General features: G+C 36.8%; 1 protein-coding gene across 17 annotated transcripts in view; it reads right to left on the minus strand.

Annotated features, from left to right (window-relative positions):
• The window catches only part of USP34 (ubiquitin specific peptidase 34), a 134,587-nt gene that overhangs the window by 95,528 nt on the left and 12,869 nt on the right, over positions 1 to 26,190 (minus strand). For 10 of the 17 annotated variants that reach the window (XM_054194295.1, XM_054194293.1, XM_054194294.1 and 7 more), the window contains exons 2-7: positions 19,887 to 19,974; positions 16,052 to 16,472; positions 15,749 to 15,790; positions 10,602 to 10,652; positions 10,257 to 10,406; positions 4,884 to 4,951 (exon numbers count right to left, since the gene is read on the minus strand). In XM_054194295.1, the coding sequence (XP_054050270.1) occupies positions 4,884 to 4,951; positions 10,257 to 10,406; positions 10,602 to 10,652; positions 15,749 to 15,790; positions 16,052 to 16,472; positions 19,887 to 19,974 (820 nt within the window). Of the gene's footprint in view, positions 1 to 4,883; positions 4,952 to 10,256; positions 10,407 to 10,601; positions 10,653 to 12,075; positions 12,125 to 15,748; positions 16,473 to 19,886; positions 19,975 to 26,190 lie in introns of those variants that run through there. The other 7 variants (XM_054194306.1, XM_054194309.1, XM_054194297.1 and 4 more) reach the window with 3 other exon arrangements.

A 26,190-nucleotide genomic window follows, 5' to 3' on the forward strand; every position in this document is an offset into this window, starting at 1 on the left:
CCCGACTGTATCGGTAAATTGGGACCATTTTATGCTTTTACCAGTAGAATGTTATTATTAACAAAAAAGAAATCTTCAACTAGCACTGGCAATTAACACACATCTTTCCTCACGCTAACTATAAATTTGCTGCATTGCCTTACGTAAGAGCAGAGGTACTGGAGAAGGCAAAAGGTCCATTTAGCCCGAAACAGCCACTCTAAAAGCAGATGAAGGACTTATGCCATATATTAAAAAAATGGATGAACCTATCTACTACTTCAAATTTGCTTACCTCTTTCTATTTACACTTTTGGCCTTCTCATTAACCTATGCTAGTTAGCTTCACAATTATGTTTGCATGAAAACCAATCTGCTTTCATTTCTCTTAAGTCTGCAACCCGACAATTGTACCGTATCCTCTCAATTTCTTATTTTTGAAAAACTGCAAATTATCATTCCCTATTTATTGTCTTCATACCACTTGTATAACAGCCACCTCCCTGACAAAAAAAAATCCTAGACTATGTCTCTCCTCCTATCAGTATAATTTTTTTTTATTTCCTACCTTCTCTGTCACCTTGCCTATGGCCCAGGTAGTTCTGTTATTACGTCTGCGAGATGGAACGATCAGAACTCTATATAGTATATAAACGTGCATGTGACTGATTCATATAATGGCTTAATAACAACTTCCATTCTGTCCATCATTTTTTTTAATTAATAAATTTTTGTCATTTTGATTCTGATAAGCGTTAAGTCTTAGAGGAATATATCAAAGATACTTTAGGATCTATGTGATCTAGTAAATCTGACATTTTTGCCTAGATGAGACTTTTGGAAAGAAACATACCTCTTTTTATACAAATACATAAAGGATAGTCTATATACGTTTAGGATCTGTCCTGCCAGCCTGACACAATTAAAATAATCAGTAAATATATATACTATCTAAATTTAAGCAACACATACACATTAATTTAAAAAAAAAAAATCAGGTTTAGTCTACTGAAAAGATTTAAGTTTGCCGTATTTGGGGATAGAGAGAGTTCAGTTTTACACATGCAGTTCCACGTTAATGTAACGCTTACAATCACATCTTACGCTTCAGGACTTCAGCTACTCAGCTGTGAAATAATCTTTTTTCCCTTAATCTGACTCCTTCGGACCACAGCTGCAAGAAGGATATCAAGCAGAATGAGTCAGCAAGCCTCAGTGATATGAAGAATTTATTTAAGTGCCTGCCTATTGTCTCCCGACTTGCCTAACCTTTGTACCTACAGCATAAATCTTCAGATTTTCGGAGAAGTGAAGTATTTTTTGCAATTGAAAACTTCAAGGCTTATTACAGGAGTTTTTCGTGACAGTTAATAGCAAGGAGTGGTCTCGGGCACTCCCAGAAAACCCAAATTCTTAAGAAAAATTATTTTTAAGCAGAAGAGTAATTTGAATTCTTTCGGCTCTGTTCTCTCTCACTGTATTCCACAGGAAGCATCATGGATCAACAATTCTGTTTGGAGCTTCCACTTCCTCTGCATGCAGCAGTGCTACGCTTGTGTCCTGTGCCGAGGTGACACGGATAACACAGCAGAAACTGCCACTTCCAATATCCTCTCAAAGTGCTTGGGCACAGAATGTTCTGTTTCTCACTATCTGGGGCACAGACACGAATCCTTTGCAAAAAAATATCTCTCAAGATTGGTCTTGAAGCAGGAGAGAGGAAAAAGGGAGGGGAGGAAAAAAGGGGTAGGACTAAATAGGATATTGGTCAGCACTAATGCTACACATGGCTCTCGGATTTTGCCAGAGGAACATGAAGTAGGCGATACCAACTGGATGTCAAAGAAAGAAGAATTTTAGGTCTTTTTCCTTGATACTATCGAGCACTTTTTGGTGGTTTACAGAGGCACTTACAATATCAGACATACAACTTCTATCTCTTACGTCTCATAAAACTGGACTTCATTGCTAGTCATCTTCTTTCTAAAGGACAGAACTATCCATGACGCTTTCAACCGTCTTGCTGCGGAAAAACCATTGTCCTCAAAACACCGCTGTTTATAGCTACTGCTTTCTCGAGGCATTCAATATCTGGAACCTCGTACAGCATCCCTCATGTCTGATCTTGAGCTGCAAGTCAGCTGGAACCAAGGGCTTTTATAAAGAGACATCATCAACAATTTGCCCTCATTTATAATTGCCGTAAGTTATGACTTATTTTCTCGAGTCACTTTGTCAATAAGTCTCTTATTTTTTTCATGAGAATTTTGCACTTTGAAATGCAGAATTCTAAGGTATTAGGACCAATAAAAGCTTCCTTCTGAGAAGGACAAAACCACTTTGCTCCTTACTGAAAGCATGTCCTTTCGTTCTTTCCTAAACTGCTTAAAAACACAGACCCTTCAGAGGCAAGATAGGATTGCTAGTGCTCCATTCCCCAGGCAGAAAATAACATTTATCAGTCTATTTTTAGTAGCAGTAATAATGACGGGATTGTGTCCATGATCTTTGCAGATTCCAGCAGGGGCCGTCTCTACGCAAATGCACACTTTGCTATTCACTTCATCCACTCCTAGCAGAAATAACCACAGAACGCGAACATAAAGGTTAACCTCATCTGATAAAAGATGCTGCTAAGATGCCAGTCAGGTGATGTCTCTTTCTGCTGATGCTGATCAGCACTCCAACATGCAGTTCAGTTCTGCAAGGGATCTACATGAGCAGCAACTTGGACTAACAGTCAATTAGAGCCCCAAGATCTCATTCTAGACTAAACCCCTCTCCGAGCCCTCTTTCTTACCTCACACAGCAGCAGAAGCTATTGCAGGATTTCTTTCAAAGGTGCTGTGCTGCTGTACCCAGGATTACGTTTGCTTTTTCTTTTTTTTAACTAAAGTAAAAAGCAGATGGAGACCTAGAGACCCAAGCTGCTAAGACAAGATCTGTAAGCTTGACAACCACATGGGGTGAGCTACATATATCAAGAAATTCATCTTTCACCGAAGGCATCTGTGTTATCTTCTGTCCCATATAAAGGTATAGCACCAGAGATTATTTTTGTTATACAGCCTCTGAGCTTCATGTCCCACTCTGCAAGTGCATCTTCCCCAACAAAGCTTTGCATTTCATAATGTTAAGAAATCCCACATCTCCCATCGGGATTCAGTTGTGAGAAACAGGAACTGGGAGAACATCCCCTTCCTTCTCTAAACTGATGGTGTTTTCCATAGGTGTCTCCTGTATCAGTATTACCGTTCTGATTGACATGAACGTACTGTAAATGCTAAGAACAGACATCAAGGGCATTATTTATGACAAGAAGTTGCCGACATATCACATTTTAAGTCAGATGCAAATATTCTATGGGTAAAGAGGAAGAGATGAGGAGAACACAGGAAAAAAAATGTTCTGTTCATTCCAGTGACCCTTATTACAGCTACGGTTATAAAATACTTATAGGATGACAAGTGAGGATTAGCAACAAAGACTGCAAGCTGTGTTATTCTGTCTCACTCAAGTTCCTTCTTCTCAGCCTATCTCCAATTCTCGATCCTTCAAGGCTCTTTTTAATTTCTATACATTGCAAGAAGATAGGTAAGGCTCATTGACCAAATTCCCAGGTTCACGAACAACCATTAACGGAATATGTACGGAGACAAGAACTTGAAGATTCTCTGCCTGTCCTTCCTGGACTGCTTCATGATTAATAATTACCTTTGTAAGATTTCAAAGATAACACATCAGCAGTAAAGGTGCACACACGGCTGGACTGTAACTCCAGAATGGTATGTTTTAATAAAAAATCAGAATACTCTTCTCTCTGCTGGTATCATTTTAGTAGAGACCATATTATAGGAAGAAAGATCGATACCCAAGCCAGTACTTAAATTTTTACAGTCAAAATTCTTTACAATTCAAACCAGAGCATTTTTAAACACAAAACATAGTTCTGAGCCTCATTGTTCTGTGCACTTTTTTGTTGCCAATGCAATTACTTTTATTAAGACTGTGATGATATACTGGTATAGTTAAGACAATATCTTCTGTACAGGCACATTTATTGCTATCAGGGAAGTAAGCTATTACTAGTATAAGCACATTTCTAATATTACAGTTATAGGAAATCCAAAGCCTTGGAGGAGCTGTGGTTCCACGCAAGAGCAGTGGCCTTTTAGGTTGTCTGCACCAGAAAAGTTAAATTCTGGGCCACTGGAAGGAGAATTAGCTGTGACCACACCCCTCCACCTCCAGGCAGACACACATACACAAGATACTTTCAGCAGCACCTCATTGGATTTTTTATATTGTCCTGAGAAAGCCAATAAAAAGAAATTGCTTGTATAATTAAATATCTTTATAAGTACTTTAATTTTAAAGTGCTTTTCATGGGAAGTCAGCTTGATGTAAAGAAAATCTTTGGGACTAGATATATTTAGATACATAAAAGTGCGAGTAGACTTTTGATCACGCTTCAGTTCCTGCCAGCTGGAAATACAGAACATCAAAATGTGAAGCAGTGTTAAAACTCAGAGAAACTCAGTATATGAAATCTCAATGACTACATATCGCTCTTCTACTTACATCTTCTCATTGCAAATTTTATGTAAAGTTTGATGTAGATACTGCAGTAAATGAAACTGCATCACAATTGAACCCGACACGACACGTCAGAACGGGGCTGGATGTCACACTAAAAATGCTATTAACAAGATTGATTTGATCGATACTGAAATCAGATAGATATAAGGAGCTGCCCAAACTAACTCTAAACATTACCTTCACTCTCCTTGTTGAAATGATACAGTCAGAGCAACAACTTGAACAATTAAAAGTGTATCAGCTGAAATTATAAATAGGTGCTGGCAAAAAATCCCACGAGAAAAATTCTTAAATTAAAAATTTACCTGATAACATAAGTCCTAAAGGGTATAATGTGCTGCATGACAGCAGGGATGTGTAGCCATATTCTGATCTATAATGCAAAAAGATAAATAGATAAAAATTTCATTAATGACATTTAATGAGAATGGTAAAAAATGAACTATTGCTGGTACATTTGCACATGCAACCCCACTTTAGAAAAAGGCTTTGTTGTTTTTCATTCAACTTCAATTCTTTCAACTTCTTAATTTTCTAATTTGGAAAGCTGTTAATCAGAGGAACGTTTCTGCGACTTATAAACAGGAGTTACATCTTTGACTTTAGTCAGTTGGAAAATATAAACTTTGTATGAATAGTATCATACTGCCCAGATGTCTCATTTCTGAATTTTCTGTAGTTTCTTCAGTAGGAAAAACTGTTACTCAGCCTTGTGGGGTTTCTTTTTCTTTTAAAGTTTACACGAAAATTATTCCATTCTTTATGTTCCTTGCAAATCTCTCCTAAATCAAGTAAAATTTTTTGACTTGTGTTGATGTTTTGCTTCTTACGGCTTATATATCCTATAAAATAAAATTATGTTTTATAACCGGTAATTAAGAAGAGTTTTTTACTACGATATTTGCATTCCCATATTTACCATTCTGCCTTTACCACCTTTGCAAAACTGTTTGCGGGAAGAAAATGTATGTCGAGAAAAAAAACCCTGAAACAGCTATTTAACACCGCTGTGAGGAAAAGAGGAGCAACCAAACTACTTACACAGGCAAAGTCAGAAGCTCCATCTGCATTTCAAAAAGGAATGCTGAGCCTGTTAAACCTGTTACAGAGAGACAACTACGTGCCAGGTAAGGGATCTAGCACAGATGAAACATTAGCAGCTGCTACTACTACTCACACAATTTTAATCATGGGCACACACAAATCTTGTGAACAGCTAACAGCGCCAGTCACTCAAAACCATCACCTCGATTTACATCTCCATGTTTGCTCTTAGGAGAATGGTTCCTCTTTGCAACTGATGCAATAAATTCTGCCTAAGGACTAAATTCTTACCAGGATTTTGGAAAATTCTGGATGCAGAAAACCTAAATTCTCCTTGCCAGGATGGAAAAAATATCGGGATGTAGTAAAACTGTATCACCGGCATTTATTTTAAACATTTTTTGAATTAGCCAAGTGATTTTAAGAGTCAGTTCTGAAAAAAATATTTTCAGACTCACTTTTTACAATGCAACTAACACTATGCAGTAACAATACCAACCTACTCTGCAAGACAAACCAGCCAAATCTTCACGTTGCAAAAAAGACGACGTTTGGAATAGGCTTCTGATCCTATCGGCAGTCTCAAGAAGAAAAAAAGGCTAACATCCCAAAGATAGAAAGTGTAACTAAAAGATGCCTGTTCTAGAAACAGGAATTAAATACTATTTTGACAAGGAATTGCAAGGATGACAAACATACTACTGCATTTCCACAATTTGATTTTTAACACAACGATGTGCTCTTTTTCATATGCAAGTATCAAACACAAAAGCGAGTATCTTTCTTTGTGAAATAGAAGTAGGAAGCGTTGGTTTTACAGCTTTAATTGTTCACAGTAATTTTCGCTCTAAGTCATTTCATTCATCTGTATACTTGCATTACATACAACTTTCATCCTCACAATTGAGTTAATGGATAATCTCACATATTATAAATGAAAATGTAATTTTCATCATGAACTCAATTATAAATATACTAATTTTTTTAAATAAAGTAGCACAAAATATCTAAAATGACATAAAAATAACATATATAAAATTACATTAAAAATCCACAGCTTTCATCATACCTTTTTTTGCTTTCACCTGCTTTTAAAACAAAGTGTTTACTGCATCTGTTCTATTTTCAAGCTTCAGAGGTTTCTGGGTTATTATTTGCTCTTTATCATAGGTAATTCTTTTCCAAAAGGCAGTGTGTCTCTCAACAGTTTTTACTTCTGACTTGAGTTTTGAAGTTTCATACAGTAAAATTAAAGCAACGTTTGGGAAACCATCAGCATTATTTCAATTAATTCACCTCCACTGAGCGGGCAGTTATTCCTCCACAACATCCACAAAACTGAACTCATACAGAATGATGGAATGACAGGCTTTTTCAGTGAGGTTTAAATTCTCCACAGAACAAGCTGTAGGTCATGGACTTCTCTGCATCTGTTAGTTTTTTAAGGCCACCACAACACAGGTAGTTAAGCTGAGCAGATACCACAGAATATGAAATGTGGGAAGAACCAAGTATCTAACTAAAAAAGACAGGAAAGAAATATCCTAAGAAGGAATAGTCCTTCCACAACACAGGTTGCTAAGAAAGCATCTCGCAGAGCCATGAGCTGGATTAAAAACAAGAGTACCAACTAGCCAACTCCCATGTAAAGTAAATTGCATTATATTACATTTGCTGGTGTTATTACTACAAACATAAGCTTGTCAGACAAAGACATTTACTCACTCGAGATTTGCTGGATAAAAAAAAATTCAATGAAACATCTTTTCAAAAATTTTAATGTCCTGGATGTAAAGGAGACACCAGTAATCACAAACAAGCAGCTCAGTTCCCCACAGGCCTTCCTAATTTGTGGTAATGGTCTTCTCTTACATGCACCTGTAGAGTGCACTTAATGAGATATTCACCTTCCTTTGTGGGAGAAACAGAGCAAATGCTTTCCACACCGCTATGCACCTTTGTCTATTAAAGGTTAACTGTTATGGGTTTTTTAGCAAATGATTTCTTTGGCTGCTGTTTACTATTTCCAGCTTCACCTGTTCCACTTCCTGGACCTTACTACTAAGCCTAACTTTTTAATAAGAAATTGATTGCTTCATCTGCACTACAATCTTTCTGAAAATATTTTTGAAATATTTAAGGAAGTAGTAAACAACCAATTCTTCTCTCAGACTTTAAAATAAATTCCAGCATGGATATTTCTAGGAGTCTTTACAATAATGCCTACTTAACTGCCATTCTCAAGGGTTGGTAGGACTGTGAAAATGTCTTTAAGAACTACTGTGCGCTATAGTTCTGCCTTTACATGTTGTGAACCAGTTAACAGTTGACATTGCAGAGGTCTCCGCTGAGCTATTATCGACAGGGTCATCCACAAATCTCACGCTATCTATAAATCCCCAAAACTCAAACGCATTGGGGTAAAGACAAGTCAAATTAGCAGAGTTCTCAAGGAGATCACCAATACTTTGTTCACGAAAAATAGTTTTGTGAAGGTTTATTTTTGTTTTATTGGAGTTTGGTACATCATTTCCCAGATAAACAGAAACATTTATTAAATTATTTATATTTACTTAAGTTGTATGAATTATATAGCGAGATGATACAAAAAGAAACAGGGAAAAAGAAAAATTAGAAGCTTATGCACCATTGTAGAGGTACAGAAAAAAATATTATTTTTTAATATATGCAAGGTAAAATGTATTTTGTCAAAAAGATTAGCTTCCTCATTTGGAACCAATAAACCATATTGCATTTGAAATTCAGGAGCACTGCTGACAAGTACTCTGAGTGACACCAAAACGCGGGAAGGGGATGAATAAAGCACATTACACATAAATCATTTTCTTGTACTTTCCATAGCGAACTGACAGATAAAATCTCAAGATAAAAAATTTTCTAAAACAGTTTTCCTCCAATTCACACAGATTTGCCAGCAAAGCCAGACAGAGTTCAAAAGGAAGATTCTAGTTGAATAGTAAAAGATACAATGCTGGAAGAGGGTGAAGACACAGTATTTCTACCTGTTATGCTTTGGGTTGAATTTCATTTTATCTGGCAGGTTTAACCATAGCATTAATCTAAAATAGCCACAAGAGACAGCTAAATCTATTACCTACTATAACAAAAGATAAATGCAAAGTTGCTAAGTAATCATCTGAAAGGAGAAACTTTGCTGAGAAGTGTTTTGGGTTAGGGCACCTCACTAAGAATAAAGAAAATAAACGATCGATGTGGAGAAAAATAAAGACTTCAAAAAAGGCCAAAGAAGAAAGGCAGGCGCAGTTTATAAACATAAACTGGTCTGGGATATTTACGAAATGGGATTTGCAGCCAGAATGCTTGTTGAAAAAAATGCTGGTGTGATAGGGAGCTGCCACTTACTGAACAGTTTTGCCCATCCTCAAAAAAAGCCCAACAAAAATCAGACACGAAAGACTGTCTGGTTCCATGACCAAAATTTACTTCTACACCAGAATAACGTAGAAGACTATACATTTTCAGCAGATGGCTTGATGAAGACTGCAGGCTGCACTGACAACAGGTAGAGATGAAGAACTCCTCAGACTATCACCTGAAATCTCATCAGATCATACAGAAAGGGCCAGAAGGGAACACATCTCCACAGCTTAACAAAGAGAGGTGCTGCAGCAGTCCTCCTGTGCAAGCTTACCAGAACAAAGCATATCATGGCCTTAATCACTTGTTCTCTCACCGACTAGTGAAGAACCATTACACTAAAAGGATGAGGAGCGAATAATACACATCACCAATGGCAGCTTTATTTCAGTCACTGGTTCCTTCTATGCAAACATATTCCAATACTTATTTGGAACATCATCCTCGCTGGTCAGTAAAAGCAACAAGGAAAAAGGGAAGATATGTGGAAGGAAGGATCTGATTTCAAGCATTCAAAACTGCAATCAACGTCAAAATCATGTTAAACTCACTTCATACAAGGCATAACAAACTATTGTTTTTCATTTGCCTGTATGTAACATTCACAAGACAGATCATGACTCCACATTCTCACATTAGTCTTCATAGGTACTCCTTCAGAGATTGTTTTTCATTTCTATCACCAATCTCCTTCAAATCTTCACCAAAATCAGTTTGTAATTCTGCTGGTCAAAAATCACTGTTATTTCAAAATGGAGAAATGATGACGGATGTGTATTCTAAAACTAGGCGAAATACAAGATAGTTACCTCTAAGCTGCAAATGTGTATAATGATATAAAATCACAGGATATTGAGAAGAAAAGAAATCCATAGGCTTTTCTTTTGTGCCTCACAGGAAATAGGTAAAGAGTTAATATAGCCTTAAGATGCTTAAAACATTCCCATGACACAATTTCAGGGACAGAAATGACCTCTGATGACGTTCTTACAAGTATTTTCTGGGGCTGTTACAATCTTAAAATCTAGGTACAAACCTACAAAACTACTTGTGTGCTTACAGGAGATGTATGGGGTTTGGATAACGAAATGCTCAGTGGACCAGCAAACCTCACATTCCTAACAAGGAAAAATCTTACAGTGTTTTTCTCCCTCCCCAGTCCTATACAATTCCTCCAGACTTCAGCCCTTTTACTTTTTGTGTTTAACATTAAAGAATTGAAAGACAATACTTACATTAGATACCACTGTGATAAACGCATGTGCTATAAGAAATGGCAGTGTCTCGGGAGTTCCGTATTCAAAACAATCCTTCATGAGGGAAAGGCCATTTTTGCCACAAAAGAGACAAACATAACGAAGCAAGTGCAATGGTACTTCTACATCCTAGAAATATATTAAGAAAAAAAAAAAAGAAGAAGAAGAATTTGAACAATCAATTTGAACAATCAATACAAGATCCCTTCAGACACCCAGGAAATTCAAGAAGCTACATTAGTATAACACAAATCTATACAGGAGAGAACATGGATATTTTAACTTTCTAGAAAACGTGCACCTATTTAAAAATGGACAACTTACATTCATATCACAGAACGCCCCTAATATATTGCTTTCTTGAGCAGAAATATCCTGTTTAAAAAGAAAAAAAAATTAACTGAAGCAATAAAAATACATTTATAGAACAAAAAACAACTGACCATTAACAGACATTATAGTTAACTAACAGAAAAAACCAAAACCCTAATTTAGATGATGACAAAAGCTCAAGCTTTGCTCTGCTTTTATATTGCAAACATACTTTTCTGGTTCATTATTTTACCTTTGTTAAGATGTATTTATAAGTACACAAATGCACGCTTAGGATAACATCTCAGCAGTGGCTCTCAATGCCTGGATTAACAGATCATTCCTCAGTCCCACCTCCCTTCAGATCACCATTTTTTTTTTCCAACAGGAATACTGCAAAGGGGGCACACCAGCCTGAGAATTACAGAATAAACCAATCTAGGTGCTTTTGAACGCAATTTTTGCATGAAGATGAGGCATATATCCAAACATCTGAATTTAAATGAAATGTAGGATGTTCTACAATCCTACATTTAATGACTTAAGGGGCTAAACTGTCAAATTATTCATTCCCATCAGAACATTAACATTCTTCAACTAGTGTATTCTCTTAAATATAACAAAACACATTATATAAAATAAGTGCCTAGTACTCTTTACAGGATTAAGCTAACTAAAGAGAGGGAAGAAATCATATCACCCTATCAATCCGTTAGATACTTGCTGCTATTTGTTAACTATTTTCTAGAAGTACTAAAGTGAAAACGGTTTTGAAAAATAGCTTTTCTTTTTAACGTTCACAACACCCACTTGTCAGGCAGTATAAAGCAGGAATTCTATTTATTAGGGTTGTTACACATATTGCGTGTAACTTGCATACGGCTGGGGCAAAAGGGCAGTGAAGAGAACATAAAACCTGACTGTAAAACCACAACATTGCCATGGGTACTTGCAAGTAGTTACAGCGCGCATTCTTCTTCCCATCCCTCTATGCCGAACACCTAGTTCTCATATTCCCAAATCTAATGTAAATTTAACATAAAGTGAAGATTTTAAATGAAGTTTCCTGAATATATTTCAAATAGCTGTGTAGGAGTAAGCTTCTTAAAACTGCACCAGAGGATGCTGGAGGCAAGCAATTTTGGATGGATTAAGTGTGATACAAACATTTTGAATTATTCAATATGCTCATATTCTATCTAAGCATTTATTTTCTTTTTACTTCTGTTGAACTCTAAGTCATGCCTGAACTCGTGATACTCTAACAGTTATTTTTAAAACAGCTTTGAAGCCAGTAGGTGGTATGTTTTCAAGTAGCAAGAAAAGGTGTTCAGTGCTCTGCTCATGAAAACTGCAGAAATAGTGTGAGAAATTTCATTAGTTTTCTTGAATAGAATAGAGACTTGCTGTCCAGTGAACTACAGTTCTTAGAACACAGAGATCAAAGATGCATGGCGGTCTGTTGCGCGAGTCCTGCAAAGCTTACTAAAACTGTTGTGGTTGAGAGACTGAGTCTGGAAATGTGACTTCTGTTCCTGCAGAGGAGAAACAGAACAGAGACAGAGAATTCCTTAAGATCAAGTGTATAAAGAGATAAGAGAATTCCTCATGGGAATCTCATATGGTTAAAAAACACCCATCACTTCAGATACAATATACTACCTGAGGTCTGACACGGACACGATCTTGGTGGAGGGCACTTAACTAGGGATATTTTCCAAGAAAATATTTATTTGAAAAGGAGAAGGAGAGAGAAAAAGAAAAGAGAAGCAAAGAATCAGGGACTACAGCTACAGACACCTGAACAACTGATTTTTTTCCTCTTTCATTTCATCCTCTCTCCAGAATTGCTTCATTGTTCATTCCGAGACAGTGCAAAATTCAGGAGCACACTTTACACAGTTGCTTCTTTCTCTACAGGACTTCAAGACTCTACAGGACTCCATTTTCTAGGTATTTCTTTTCCCTTCTGAAGTGTCCACTCACAGGTATTGCGCTTGCTGCACAGAGTAGGTATGAAAAGAAGAATAGTGCATACAGTCTTAAACTACCCTGTATGCAAGATCTCTTAAAAGATATCCCATACATTAAAAAAAAACAAAACAAAACAAGAAATTAACTAATTCCAAAGTACAAGCATTTGTTAAAAAAACAACAAGCCACGTTTATAAAAATAGTTTGAGTTAGTTTTTGTTTAGGATGAAAAATAGACAAAAAGGCCTCTCTCTGGGCACAAAAATAATGGTAGATTTCAACAGAAGCAAATGGTGTGTTTTCAGATCTTATCTTTACAGATTTTTTTCAATATTTATTTCCTGAAGTGGGCTGTCCTCTAAGTGACTGCAACCAATTGTGCTGTTTTGGAAATCCAAACTTAGTAGAAAGACATTTTTCATTAAGCTTCTCATCAGTTTAAGAAAAGGTGAGACAAACATTCTGTCTATACAGACGCATATCCATTCTACAGTTGTCAAGACTATATGCTTGTCAATACGCTTGATTTACTTTCACATGATGTAGTTTCATTGTCCTTGTGTATAACATATTTCTGTGACATTTCTGCCCTCTGCAAGGCCACCCGTTCAAGGTAGCTTCTGCTGTTGAGAGTATGCCCTTCTGGCTACCAATCAGGCTTCCACGGTCTTCACTCTCTCACTTTAGAAATGTCGTAAGGGACAAAATAATTCCTAGCCCATATCATTTAAGGAGAGAATCTGTAGGATCACGTACAGGCAGACACCCTTTTGACTACCAAGAAATCATAGAATGGCCTAGGTTGGAAGGAACCTTTCAAATCATCTGGTCTTTGCTATTCGTTTTCATCCAAATTCGTGAACTCCTAAACTAGGGAAAACCTCACACTTCCACATTTTCTTCTGCACTAGATGGTCAAGTGTAAAATGGCTTTGGTGAGCACCCAACAAGAGGATCAGAGTTCAAGACTTGTCTTCTGTCTGCTGTCATTAAGAACAAAGATCTTGGAGGTGTACGCAGAACAATGGCTAACGGTAATATTGACTGCTAGTCATTACCAGAAGGTAATAATGCCATGTGAAAGTCTTACATTGGAAATTTTTAAATGACAGTCTAAATGGTCATTTCTAGGCAAAGTGAAACCTTTAACCGGATGGAATGACTTAATGAAATTGTGTAAAAATTCATCTCAAGAATCTAGAACAAGGAATTTTTTAAGTCAGAGAGAGTGTAGATTGGAATGTGTTTTCCATGAGGCAAAAGAAATGCTTAGAGGGAGACGGAGAGCTACACAAGCTTCTCCCAACAAATTCTTGACAGATTTGGTCTGTTCAGGAATATGTTTAGCTTACAAGTATAGATGATACATTTAAAACAGGGATTTTTAATTTGTGATCCTTTGAGGACTGAGTCCAAGCCTGATCTAAACCAAGAAGTGCTCCCGTTACTGGGTCAAATAACTTGTCTCAATTCAACTAAGATGTGCTCCAGACTGCAATCCAAAATTAAACTCGAAACCTTAGTGAGTCACTCATGGTAGCAGGAAGTTTTGACATTAAAATAGGCAATAGTACTACTTTAGAATAACAGAACCCTAGTGCTTCCTAAATACAGGAAATCTCAGTTTGTGAGAAAAATGATTGATGCTGGAACCTTTTAAATGCAAATGAAAAAAATCTCCCCCCAAAAAAAGAAAAAGGTACACAAGAAATATGGCAGGTTAGCATACCTCCGTAATCCAGACCTGGAAACACAAAAAGTCTAGTAAAAAAACTAGTCTCTCACTCGTCTGTACCACAGGGAAGTGTTTTTCATTCTCAGCTCCCCTTTAAGTTATGTTTTTTGGATAGCTAATAAATGTATTCAGTAATTCAAATGATATATACCAGTATGATATATACTAGCATGTCTAGAGTGACAGCCAGTCACAGCACAGCAATCTACAGCATATCTGTGTCCAAATCACTTTATGGCTGCACATCAAGTGAAAAAGAAGTCCCAACGGGCACTCTGAGATTTTCTTTTTGTCATTTGGAAGTTAAATTGAAAGGGAAGGGAAAAAAAAACAAACCATGAAACTGTCATTTAAAAGAAGCAAGTGTGCTTATACATAGGAAAGCTGTTCCAGAATTGTTCATTGCGTATTCCTACAAAGCCAGTTTCAGTAGGCGTCCCAGGAGTACAGAAGATAAATCACTTAAGTAGTCATTGATTTATTTTTTTTTTTTTAACTAACAAGATCTACCCTCTACAGTTCCTACTTGCAGAGGCTGAACTACAGATTTATTTACATATGGTGAAAGTTTAAAAGGCAGGCCAAAATGGATGATGGGAAACCTGAAATCCACAAATCCTAGCTTTGCCTCATTTTTCTATACAAATATTTGTGAAACAACCTCTGTTAACTTATGCCCATATGTTTTAGAATAAGACAAACCAAAATCCGGCCCACCCAAAAGCCCCACTACATTGCGGGTTTTAACTAAATTTATTGTCAGATATGGCAGGATTCATTCAACAAGAACTGATGCTATCTTGTGATCACTCTAGCATACATAACCAAAAATTATATGTCACTTGGTATCTTTGCTTTTTAAACTTAAGTCCAAAATGAGAACTTAACCACTCAGAGCTCCAACAGAACTTCACAAACCCCCTGAATAAAAAAATTAAGAACTGGGTTAACTGTAGTTTGATTCTCCGCTGTGGCTTTCTCAGAAGTTTGTTGGATAGAAGCTTTCTTCATATAGCTAAATATACATCTTCTTTGCATACAACTATTGTAAAAGAACTGTTATTAACTATCACTTATTATTAGACTACCACAAGTTGGATTAAAACCCAACCTTTCCAAGAACTATATTGTTTCAGCTAGGAAATGCTAACAACATCGTATTTATTTCAGAAACTGTGAATTAAACATGGCATGATTTTTGAAAAATTTTGTGTGTGGTGTTTTTTTCAGAAGAAAATACGGAAAATGTGAGTGGCAGCCACAACAAATATCACAGAGAAAAAACAGCACTGTAGAACAAAGCCACTTGTGTAGACCTCAGTTATTCCAATCAATTAAACATCTGTTCTAACAAATAAGTTTGGTCTTGCACAAAGTTTAGATTATGAAGCTTTGCTTCTAGAACCATAGATTGCAATGAAAAGAAATTAGTAAACTATTAATGGGTTACCTTCTGGAAGAAAGGCTTCGCTATAGTCCCCTTTTTGCCTTCCTGTTATTTAAACAGTACAATAATTCAGTGTACAGTTCCATCCAACACTTATCAATATATTACCTATAACAATTAAGCATATTTTAAAGAAAGTATAAGAGTATGTGTCATTTAAAAGTTCTACTGAAGTCAACAGGAGAGCTCAATTTGCCCATCCTGTGTGAAAGCAACTATCACCAAACACGCACAGTCTACTCATTAAATGAGAACAAATAACCTTTCACAAAATAATTAAATATACACATAAAGATAAGGTAATACCTCTATTGTGGGATGAGTATTATGCTTATAAGCAGTGTACAGAGGAAACTGAATCTGAAAGATTTTTGCCACACACAGCAACAACTTTTCCTTCTCATCAGTGCTCCATAAGCTAAAAGCATCAGTGTTCTTTGCAGACTCCTCCTCTGTCAGGATACAAGTTCTTCCAGAATCTAATTTTTTCTCTATAGATTTTTGCCGTTCTCCATTTTCTTCTTCATGAGACTCTCTTTCTACATTCAGGGGCTCATCAGCATGGTTACTCTGATCTTGCCACGTTGAATCTATATTAATAGTGCAATGTTTACAGAGCTGGTCCCGCAGAGCTTGAACTTGGGCAATCACTAAGTTAATAAGCGCACATACTACTTGGTTAAAGATCTCCAAATGTTTATACTCCTTGAAACAGCACAGACATTGTCTGTAAGAAAATAGAAAAAAAAATAAAAATTCCTGAAGTAGCTAAAATCAGAACAGGTAACTGACCAAAAGGACTCTTCACATTAAAGCATTTTAAACAACAAAATATACGACAGACCTGTAAAAGTAAGGAAATCCAAATGAAACAGACTCTATGCAGCAGCAAGTGAGAATCACAAAGCCTTCCTTAAACGCTGTGAACATCCCATTACTTCCAAATGCTTACCAAAACTATGAAGTCCCTGTTATCCTTCAGCAGCTGCCACTGTGAGTAAAATATACAAAAGACATCTAAAAGGGAAAGGTCACCGTAGTACTAAAGCAGCAGTGTTCTTCAGTATGTTCCTAAATCCACTTCCTCCTCTGGTTTTCTCTATTGACATTTATTGCAATAAACCACCTGACAACGCTTGTCAGCTGTGTAAGAATTGTTACTTTTAAATCAACAGGGCTGCAAAATAATTGTATTTTTAATTGAGTATTTAAGCTCACTTCTTCTGTCTGCATTTAAATAGAAGTCCCATGCGCGTTGGTACCCCTTTCCTCATGGGAAAAGGCAGTATCAAGTATTTTCATTACTTCCTTCACTATATAGCCTCAGAGATTATTCCTCTGAATACCTACTGATACACTGTAAACTGAAGACAACAAGGGGGAAAACTATACACCATCCCTTTTATCAATATAATAAGAAAAAAAAATCAATCAAATCATCAAGTTAGAAAACTCTGTAATACAGCTCTAGTTGTGGCAAGGATAACTATGGATGTCAAAGAGATTCTTGGTGCGTAAACCCCCCCAAGACAGATACCCTAGAACCTATTGTCTGGGAACATTTGCTTCTTCCATACAAACAAACAATCTCCTCCTTCTGAACAAAAGGCGGAGGATATTCCCCTAAAAGGATCTAAATCCCAGAGAATGCAGAGAAGAAAGCAAGCAATAAGCAAGGGGGCTTCAATGAAGACTAAAATTAAAGGCTATATGCTTGTAGCAGAATCTTTGAGATGGACTCGAATCTTCTCCCTCAAAGTCTAGTAGATGACGTAACTGCTACATAAACTGGTAGCTCTCTTGCGGTAGAGACCCTGCTCAAGGTACATGGAGCACAATGGGCTCCAGTCCATGACTACAGTTTTCAGATACTAAAATAATACAAATTATTACACATATAATTTCTGAAAGAAATTAGCAGGCAAAAGATAGAGCAAAAAGTCATCAGTAAGAAGTGATTAAAAAAATCTGCTGCAAAGCATAGCATTTAATCTAGAAACTGGGCTTAATAAATTATATTTTGTAAGAAAAAAAAAAAGAGACAGAACTCAGAACTATCACAGGTAGAGGGTGCTGCCTCACTCGAGGGAATACAAACATGCCCTTGAGCTACAGCTCTTAAAGCATATGCGTTCTGAATACAGGGTGGGTTTTTTCAGTGGGTTAGACAGAAAGATAACATTCAGTATTCTCCAATTCCAGACACAGTGATGGAAGAGTCTAAAACCTTTTGTGCCATCTATCCAGGAAGAAAAATTCTTTTAATATTGTGTCTTCACCCATTTGAAAAATAGATTTTGTGATTTACTTCTAAATGTATTTTCATATTAACAAATGACAACAACGAATTGCAGGCAGAGCCAAGTGTATCCTCAAGCATTTATCCTTGGGGAAAACTAACTACAATAGGTCCATCACTTATGCCTACAAATTACTACCCCACTTGGCTGTAACAAATTATTCTCAATAATAATGAAAACAAAGTCCGGTGAATACTTCTCATATATCTGTATTTGAATGCCAACCAATATTGGAGAATTCTCTATTGGGCAAAGGCACATTTTTTTTTCCAAGACAGAGGTATGTGCAAAACCTCCAAGTCTTCATGTATCTGAATGTGTTCCCAGGAAGAAGAGCTCCACCCAAAATTAAAGATCCATAAAAAAAAAATGAGTGTGCTACAAATATGACTTCTTTGAACATAATTTCCAGAAGAAAACTGAAATGGAAACACAACATGCAGATGGAAGAAAAAGGTGTTCTTCAGGCTGAATTACCAACTGATGTTCTGAAGGAAAGCAGAGATTTAAACTACAGGTAACAAAGTAAAAAGTAGTTCTTAAGGAAGGCTTCAAGCACAAGACAACAAGCAGAACTCTCACAAGCCCATTTGGCAGAATAGAAACAGGACATGAAATTAAAATGTAAAGTAAAACTCCTTCCTGTGGCCTCTTTGCCAGACTCTGCTTTGAATACATTAAGGACTGATTTCCATACTTTTTTCTTAGTATGCAACCATACATATGGAAGGTAAAAAGAAACCAGAAGAAAATAAAGAGGTAAATGTTATCCAGTCTTTACTTTTTCTTCAGGTTGGATTTGTCCTGGTATAGCTGTTGAACAGAACAAAACTCCAAACAGATGATGACCTGGAAAACGACAAGGTTGCAATTGTTCACAGACATACTTGGGATCTAGGACCTGTCAAGAAATGACAGTATTCTGGTTTCTGTTGCTGCTGTTTATTTTGATTTAAAATTCTTCTCTGTGTCTAACAGCATATTGCAGAAGATAATGAATTTGCTCTGAATGCCTTTTTGGGCAGAATGAAGAACAGGAGGATTCTGCTTTTGCAGGTATTCAAATGTAACATTCCTTTTTGTCTTTCGGAGTCTTCTAAATACCAGAATTATGTTTTCCAATTTATTCTCTATGCTTTTACCAATTATTTCTTACAATTCAGTTTGGTCTTGTGACCGCTGCTGAACACTGAATTCCAAACATTCTTATTGTAGATTCTTTATAAAAACTAGTATCCATACAATTCCTTGTGCTGGAAAAAAATAAGTAGGTGTGAGGTAAGCAGAACAGTTGATATAACTACTTTAAAAAAAACCAACAACAGTAATTTAAATAATAGATTAAAAGGAATAATGTAATTGATTTAAGACAACGTGCAAAGGATTTTCTGTATCAGTTTAGTAGCTATGAGCTGCAATCATTTGTCATCTTGACTCTGAGTACTAGGACACTGAGAAAAATTTGATATGATGATCCCATTCGAAGTGATCTTTTCTTAGATTCTTCTTACCCTACCCTGTCCCCCCCACAGAAGGTCAGAAAATTTCATCTTAAAGCAGCAACACACATTATTTGTCATTGCAATATAGCTATTTATTGCTACACAATTATTACAGCATCCAAAACACCAATCACATTCAAAATATGTTTTGCCCAAAATGCACTGGGTAACATGTTTATTGTTATTTTGTAAGTAGCAAAGTGTCCTTTACTCTCCAAGTATCACTTACCTATACATTAATAAGTTGCCCATTCTAATTCACTCTACTGTATTTTTTAAAAATGGAAACCTACTGTTGAGATCCAGTATCATCAACACTCAAAATCACTCCAAAATTACCTTTGTGTCCAGGAATTGATGTAAGCAAATATCTTGAGGGCATGTTCCTTTCTGAGCTGCAACCCATCGGCACCTTCAATGTCTGATACTAAAGAACACAAAAACATACACATACTATTAGCAAAAAACCCCTCATGCAATTGCTCTACTTTTATTAGAAATTATCTTTGATATGAAAAATAAAGAAATATATTTTGTAAATATGTTTTCATATTAGAAACTGAAGTTCTCAACCAAATCTACGTATTTTTTGCTTTAGTGAACAGAGATAGGGTTTAGATGCAACTAGCTTGAAAACAGAATCTGCACAGTATTCTGGAATACTGCTGTGAAAATTATTGATTGAAAACAGCCCCTTCTTCTAATCCTCCTCTTATTTAATACTCTTCATAAGCTTCACTGGGAACTACTGATTGATGTGCACTTTCAAATATGAACCTTCTTCAACAATTCTACCCATTAACCAGGTGCCTTTCCCAGCCCCCACCCCCCACCCTAGATTTTAGAAGTCTGCATTTTGAGATGACCATGAGACCTTAACTTCCTTTTCCTGATCAGATAAAGACTAGGAAAAATACCCCCCAAAAACCCCCACCAACAAAACTATCAAGATAAGAACAATGTGCAGGTTATGCATAAAGTTATTTCAGACTAGCCAAGTTGATGATTATTACTTTCAAATATAGACAAGTCTATACTGACACTTAACCATAAATGAATCACTAAGTGGCAAAATGATAAACGCTTACCATATTTATTACAGCTAGCAAACGTAACAGCTATGTACTGAATTCAAACCCCAAATATTTCAACGAGGTATTATCAAACGTCCCACTTCCATCTAAAAAATGCTTATACACTGTAATAAGCCAAACATCAGTAGTAGTCCATTTCTCCACTTAACGCATTAACCAATAATATATTAGGGCACTGGATTCTGTCTACTGGCCACGTAACTGTCTTTAACTATGAATGCACAATTCTCATTTCCTCCTTGTCCTAAACTTGCATACACTTCTACAATTATCTAATTGCTACACAATTTGAGAATGTCAGTGTTCCTTTTAAGTCAACCATTTCATTTATAACAAAAATAAGTATTCACTTCCACATTTCCCACGAAATTTCAAGTATTATATGCTTAAAAAACTACTTCACAAGCAAGCTTTGTGGGAAGGGTTCTGTAACAGAAGCAAGCTCTTCAGAACCCCTACTTCAGCCTCTTTTCCAGCCTCAGCCTTGTGAGGTCCTACGTGATCTATGAATACAAGTTTCCAACAACTGAAGTGAATGAAAGTCTGCTGGCACAGATCAGAAAGTAAAGTTCAGAAGAATACTGACACAAAACAAATATCTGTGACTTCTTTCAAATAAGGACATTACATCTGCACATACTGTCCTGCTTTCGGCTGGGATAGAATTAATTTTTTTTTGAGAGCGGCTGCTGTATTTTGGATTCAGTATGAGAATAATGTTGATAACACATATTGTTTTAGCTGTTGCTAAGTGATACTTACATTAATCGAGGACTTTTTCAGCTTCCCATAGAAGCTGAGAGGGAGCATAGGTAGAACAAACTGGCCAAAGGAATATTCCGTACCACAGACGTCATGCTCAGCATATAAGTGGGGGTTGGCTGGGGACAGGAATCCACAATCACCGCTCGGGACAGCCTGGGCAACTAATCATCAGGTGGTGAGAGCAACTTGTGTTGGATCACTTTATTTTGAATATTCTTTTACCATTATTACAATTAATATTATTACAATTTTCCTCTCCCGTTACTGCTCTATTAAACTGTCTATATCTCAACCCACAAGTTTACTTTCCCCCTCCTCTTCTCCCTACCCTACTGGGAGGGGAGTGGGGAGCGAGCGAGCCCCTAGTTGCTAGCTGGGGTCAAACCACAACAACACACATGGGTACCTCCATGTATATGCGCACACACAAATATAAAAATACACAAAAAGCAGTCTCTCAATAGGATACCATTAAACTTTAAAAATCACTTTTCTGTCTTACTGCTAGAAGGCTTTAAAGATCCCTATACAACACTGGACAAAGCACAAAATTGACAAGCAGACTAGAAGGCGGGTATCACTTCATACTACTTTTTATTTTAAACACTACAAATTACCATGGCACTTGACTCTCTTAAGACCAAAGCACAGCACTGAAGAAACCAACAACTCTGTCAAACAATTTAGGTCAAGCTGACCAGAAAAGACAGATCCTTAACTATAGATAGTATCTGAAAAAGACTTGCCCAGCATAAAAGTTTCATAAAACCTTTGTTTTCCAATTTTTGTGAGCATTGTTTCATTAAGATGAATCCCTTCAAACCTGACACAAAAACCGTTGACAATCATTTAGTAGCAGCAAATTTAATTCTAACTTGTAGGATCTTACATATATGTTTATAAAACTTCCTTCATCCCCACACCACCCTACTTAAAAACACACACGCTCACAAGTAGCACAGTAATTCCTAACTTCCGGAGCAGCCTCTTCACTGCCACAGTTTGAAACACTCTCAACTATCCCTCTATGCGATCAAGAAAAAATAAAGAACTGAAAGTAAAGTAAACTGGTCCCTTAAGAGCTACAATTGCCATGTAAAGTGTACAGAATGTAGACGTTATAGAAATACTGAGGCATATGACCCAGGTCAAAAAAACAGGGAGGTATATGCACCAGTTGGAGAAATCTGTTTTCCTGTTTACACATTCTACATCTCACACATAGACCAACTTCAAACGGTCTTATTTACTAATTGTTGCTAATCAATATAGTGGCTACGTCCACTGCTTCCCTTTTGTTTTCTGTACCTAGAAATAATATTGTTCTTGTTCCTGAAAATGCTCAGGAAGTTGAAAACAGGAGCAACCACACTGAGGCTGCACTTTTCCACTGAATTTAAGTTGATCTAAGCCTGTGCCACTACCAAAAGGGGTAGTGACGCATCCTGCAGGGCTTCTCCTACTGCACCTTAGCTGAAGCTCTCTCGTACACTCCTTAGCAGAAATGATATTTTTCAGCTCACCTAAATTATGTCCTCACAACCAAAATTTAAATCTTAGGCTTTCGAGTTCCTGCCTTATTCTGAATATCAACTTTGTGGATGCTCTTGATTTACAGGCCCTCTCTTTAGGGACATGTGAAGCTTGAACAATTGGTTATGAAGCCTTTGTAATATTTTTTTAATTGAAAAAAGTACAGACAGAAAAGCAATAGGAACAACTGCACTAGTTATCATCCCTGTGTATTTGTTGATTTTAGTCAGTTCTATGAGGACTCCCTTGCTGCATATGATTTCACTTCCAATTGATGATGCATCTCTCTCCTTTCAACTAGTTCTCTTCTACCTTGAATGGGCCAGTAATTAAAACAGACTCATCCACTTGTAAATAAAGGACTATCCCTTATTCTCTCCCATATTCGAGCATCCTGCACGTCTCCGGTCCTCCTCAATCTTCTGTCTCCCCGGTCTCCTACACTCCCAGTGTTTCAAACCCAGCCGTAACAATCATGTCAAACTTTTTCAAAAAATTTTACTATGACAAACCCCATTCTTGCAAATTGATTTGGTGGGTAAGACTCTCCCCTAGTTTCGTACCTAAGACAGTGATTCCCACAGGATATGCTAAGGCATACTTGTGTGCTTTGAGAGCATCTGAAGCACGTCAAAGTGGCAGCTTGTGTGCTCTCATCGATAAGAATTGATAATATGTGCTCCAGAGCTTTACAGCCAGTCATTCCCTGATCTATTAGTATTACTCTCAGCAGTGGCACGCCAATCCCAGGCTCGGCTCCTTTGCCCCTGTCTCCAGCGGCTGCTTCTTTCTCCAGGCTCCTTTCTCCATGAGCTAGCAGTGTTAGAGACGCCTTCCCTACTTTACTCCTGAGCGCTCTGGGCTCAATTTTCTTCTTCTTCCTTAAATTGGCTCTAGCAAATTTTTCTTCTCAGTTAAAGCCTCTTTGACCTTCTCACCCTCCAGTCCTTCCTTTTCCCTCTTATTTCCACACACACAAACACCTTTTCCCCACACTAGATCCAATTTCAAGATCAACATAACCCAGTTTAAGTCCAAGTCCACACTACTAATGGCATCCATAGCCATGCCTTTCAACTACTCCAAACAACCACTAGCACTCCTGCAGGAACCCAGAGAGCTGGACTGGGAATTGAGCAAACCCAACCTACCAATCTAACCAAAAACCACCCACTTTTTTGTTGGCTTTTTAAGCCACCGAATACTCAGGGTGGCAGCTATGGAAGCAGGGGGGTGCTGGAAAGGGAAGTGAGGAATGTGAGGCTGAGAGAACACCTTTGTAGTGACTGCAAAGGGAAAATCGCTCCATCCCATCCTGAGTAACTTCCCCCTAATACTGCTCATCTATAGGCAAAGAAACTGAAGATACAGTTACCATTGGAACATGGAAAAAACAGAACACTGAAGGCCTTAAACAGCTCCATCCAAGACACAACTAACCAGCAGAAAGAAGAAAGACCAGTATGTAGGTAAATTCCAGCTAAATACATTCAACAAATATAATGAAGGAAATAGCATCTTTCTGCATACTTGCGATGTCTCATTTCACTGAATCTTTACAAGTTGGTTTAGAGATCTTTTTGTCACAGTAACACCATATAAGAAAGAGCAGAGCTACTTAGCTAACCCAAAGTAACAATTAGTAATTGATTGATTTTTTTAAAAAACATTTTCTAGTGTTCAAGTTTTCAGATGTTCTTAAAAAAAATCAGATATACTTAAAATGTCATTGTTTATTTAGGTAGCTGACAAGAAGCCAAAACACAGAAAAAAAAATTTCCTTGCTGTTTCCCCAGTCTCCCACTTTACTTGGCTAGCTTTAAATGAAAACTTGTGTGATTTACCTAATCTTCCACAAGAGTGATTTGCTAAAAGTGTATTATAGTACTAGAAACAACACCATCTCCCAAGCTAAGAAAAAAACCTATTAATAAAGCTACTAAACCAAGAAAATTACAGAAGATGAGAAAAATATAAATCAACTACAAAGAAGGGGGCAATACAATTTCAACTGTGAACAAACAAAGCTCAGATCGTAAGTGCATTTTTAGCAAGAACTTCAGAGCTAAAGGAACAGACTGTAATTAGACCTCAAGGACAACTATCATACTAGACTTGAGAGGAATATCTTATATCCAAAGGTCACTTATCACACCAAGTACAAAATCAAATGGCAAGTAAAAATAGTATTTTTTTTTTCAAAGTATACTTTCTCTACTTTCAGAAGCAAAAAATAGTAAACAATAGAAAATGCTTTCATATATAAAACTGTAATTTCTACATATTTAAAACTGCAACGAAGTACAGCTACATATAGATTCTGCTCCCTCCCCCTTCTCCCCCAAGCCTCATGTGATATCAGCTTCTCATGGGAAAGAGGAGATCACTTTCAAAATGGGTATTATTCTCAGAAATTGTTCCCTGATACAGATTAAACAGAGGAAACAAGTGCCATACGCTAAATGAAACAGTATTAGGGACAATAATACTAATCTTGAAAGAGATTTATACATAATCATCTCTTTAAGTACCATTTTCACACAGAGAACCAGCACATCAATTTTTTATACATATATGCATTGAGATGTTTTCTGTTACTTGTAGGGGGATTCCTTTTGTTTATGATCAATAGTAAATAAGACTATAGCCACAGAGCTTAGTGTCTCCCACTCCCTTTCGACTTTCATCTATTGGAATTAGTCCTTTTTTATTATAAAGAATTCATGGCTGCCTTAGATTTATTCAGAGTTCTTCCAGACCTTTACAAAGCCACCTTTGACAAGTATCTAGAAGGACAGTGTCAGCTTGAAGTTCAACAGCAATAGTTTAACTGCCCAAGCTCTCCTACAACTTTTCAGGGAGGAAGAGTCTTCTTTCCACTCCTCAGTCTCCACAAAATAAAAGTGCCTCAGAAAACTGTCCAGATACACATAACCAAAGAGTGCTGAAACACTACTGTACAATGTACTATGAAGTAAAAAAAGCAAGTTAATTCTTCAGTATTAGAAACATTGCTCAGATGCCAGGTTAACTCAGGAAAAATCAAATCTGTAACACAAAACACTGTAGTAATAAAATTCTGTAATTGTTTTGTTAAGGTGCTTCTGAGTGCCTTTATGGTATCTTTATGATACTGAGTTATCAATGCTCACCCTCATCATATCCCTACGGCGCAGCATTAGGGATAACTATACCCACTTCCACCCCATAACACACCTGAATTCACTTTAAGTCTAAATCTAACTCTAAAT

The sequence above is a fragment of the Rissa tridactyla genome, chromosome 3 (assembly GCF_028500815.1).
Source record: "Rissa tridactyla isolate bRisTri1 chromosome 3, bRisTri1.patW.cur.20221130, whole genome shotgun sequence".
NCBI lineage: Eukaryota > Metazoa > Chordata > Aves > Charadriiformes > Laridae > Rissa > Rissa tridactyla.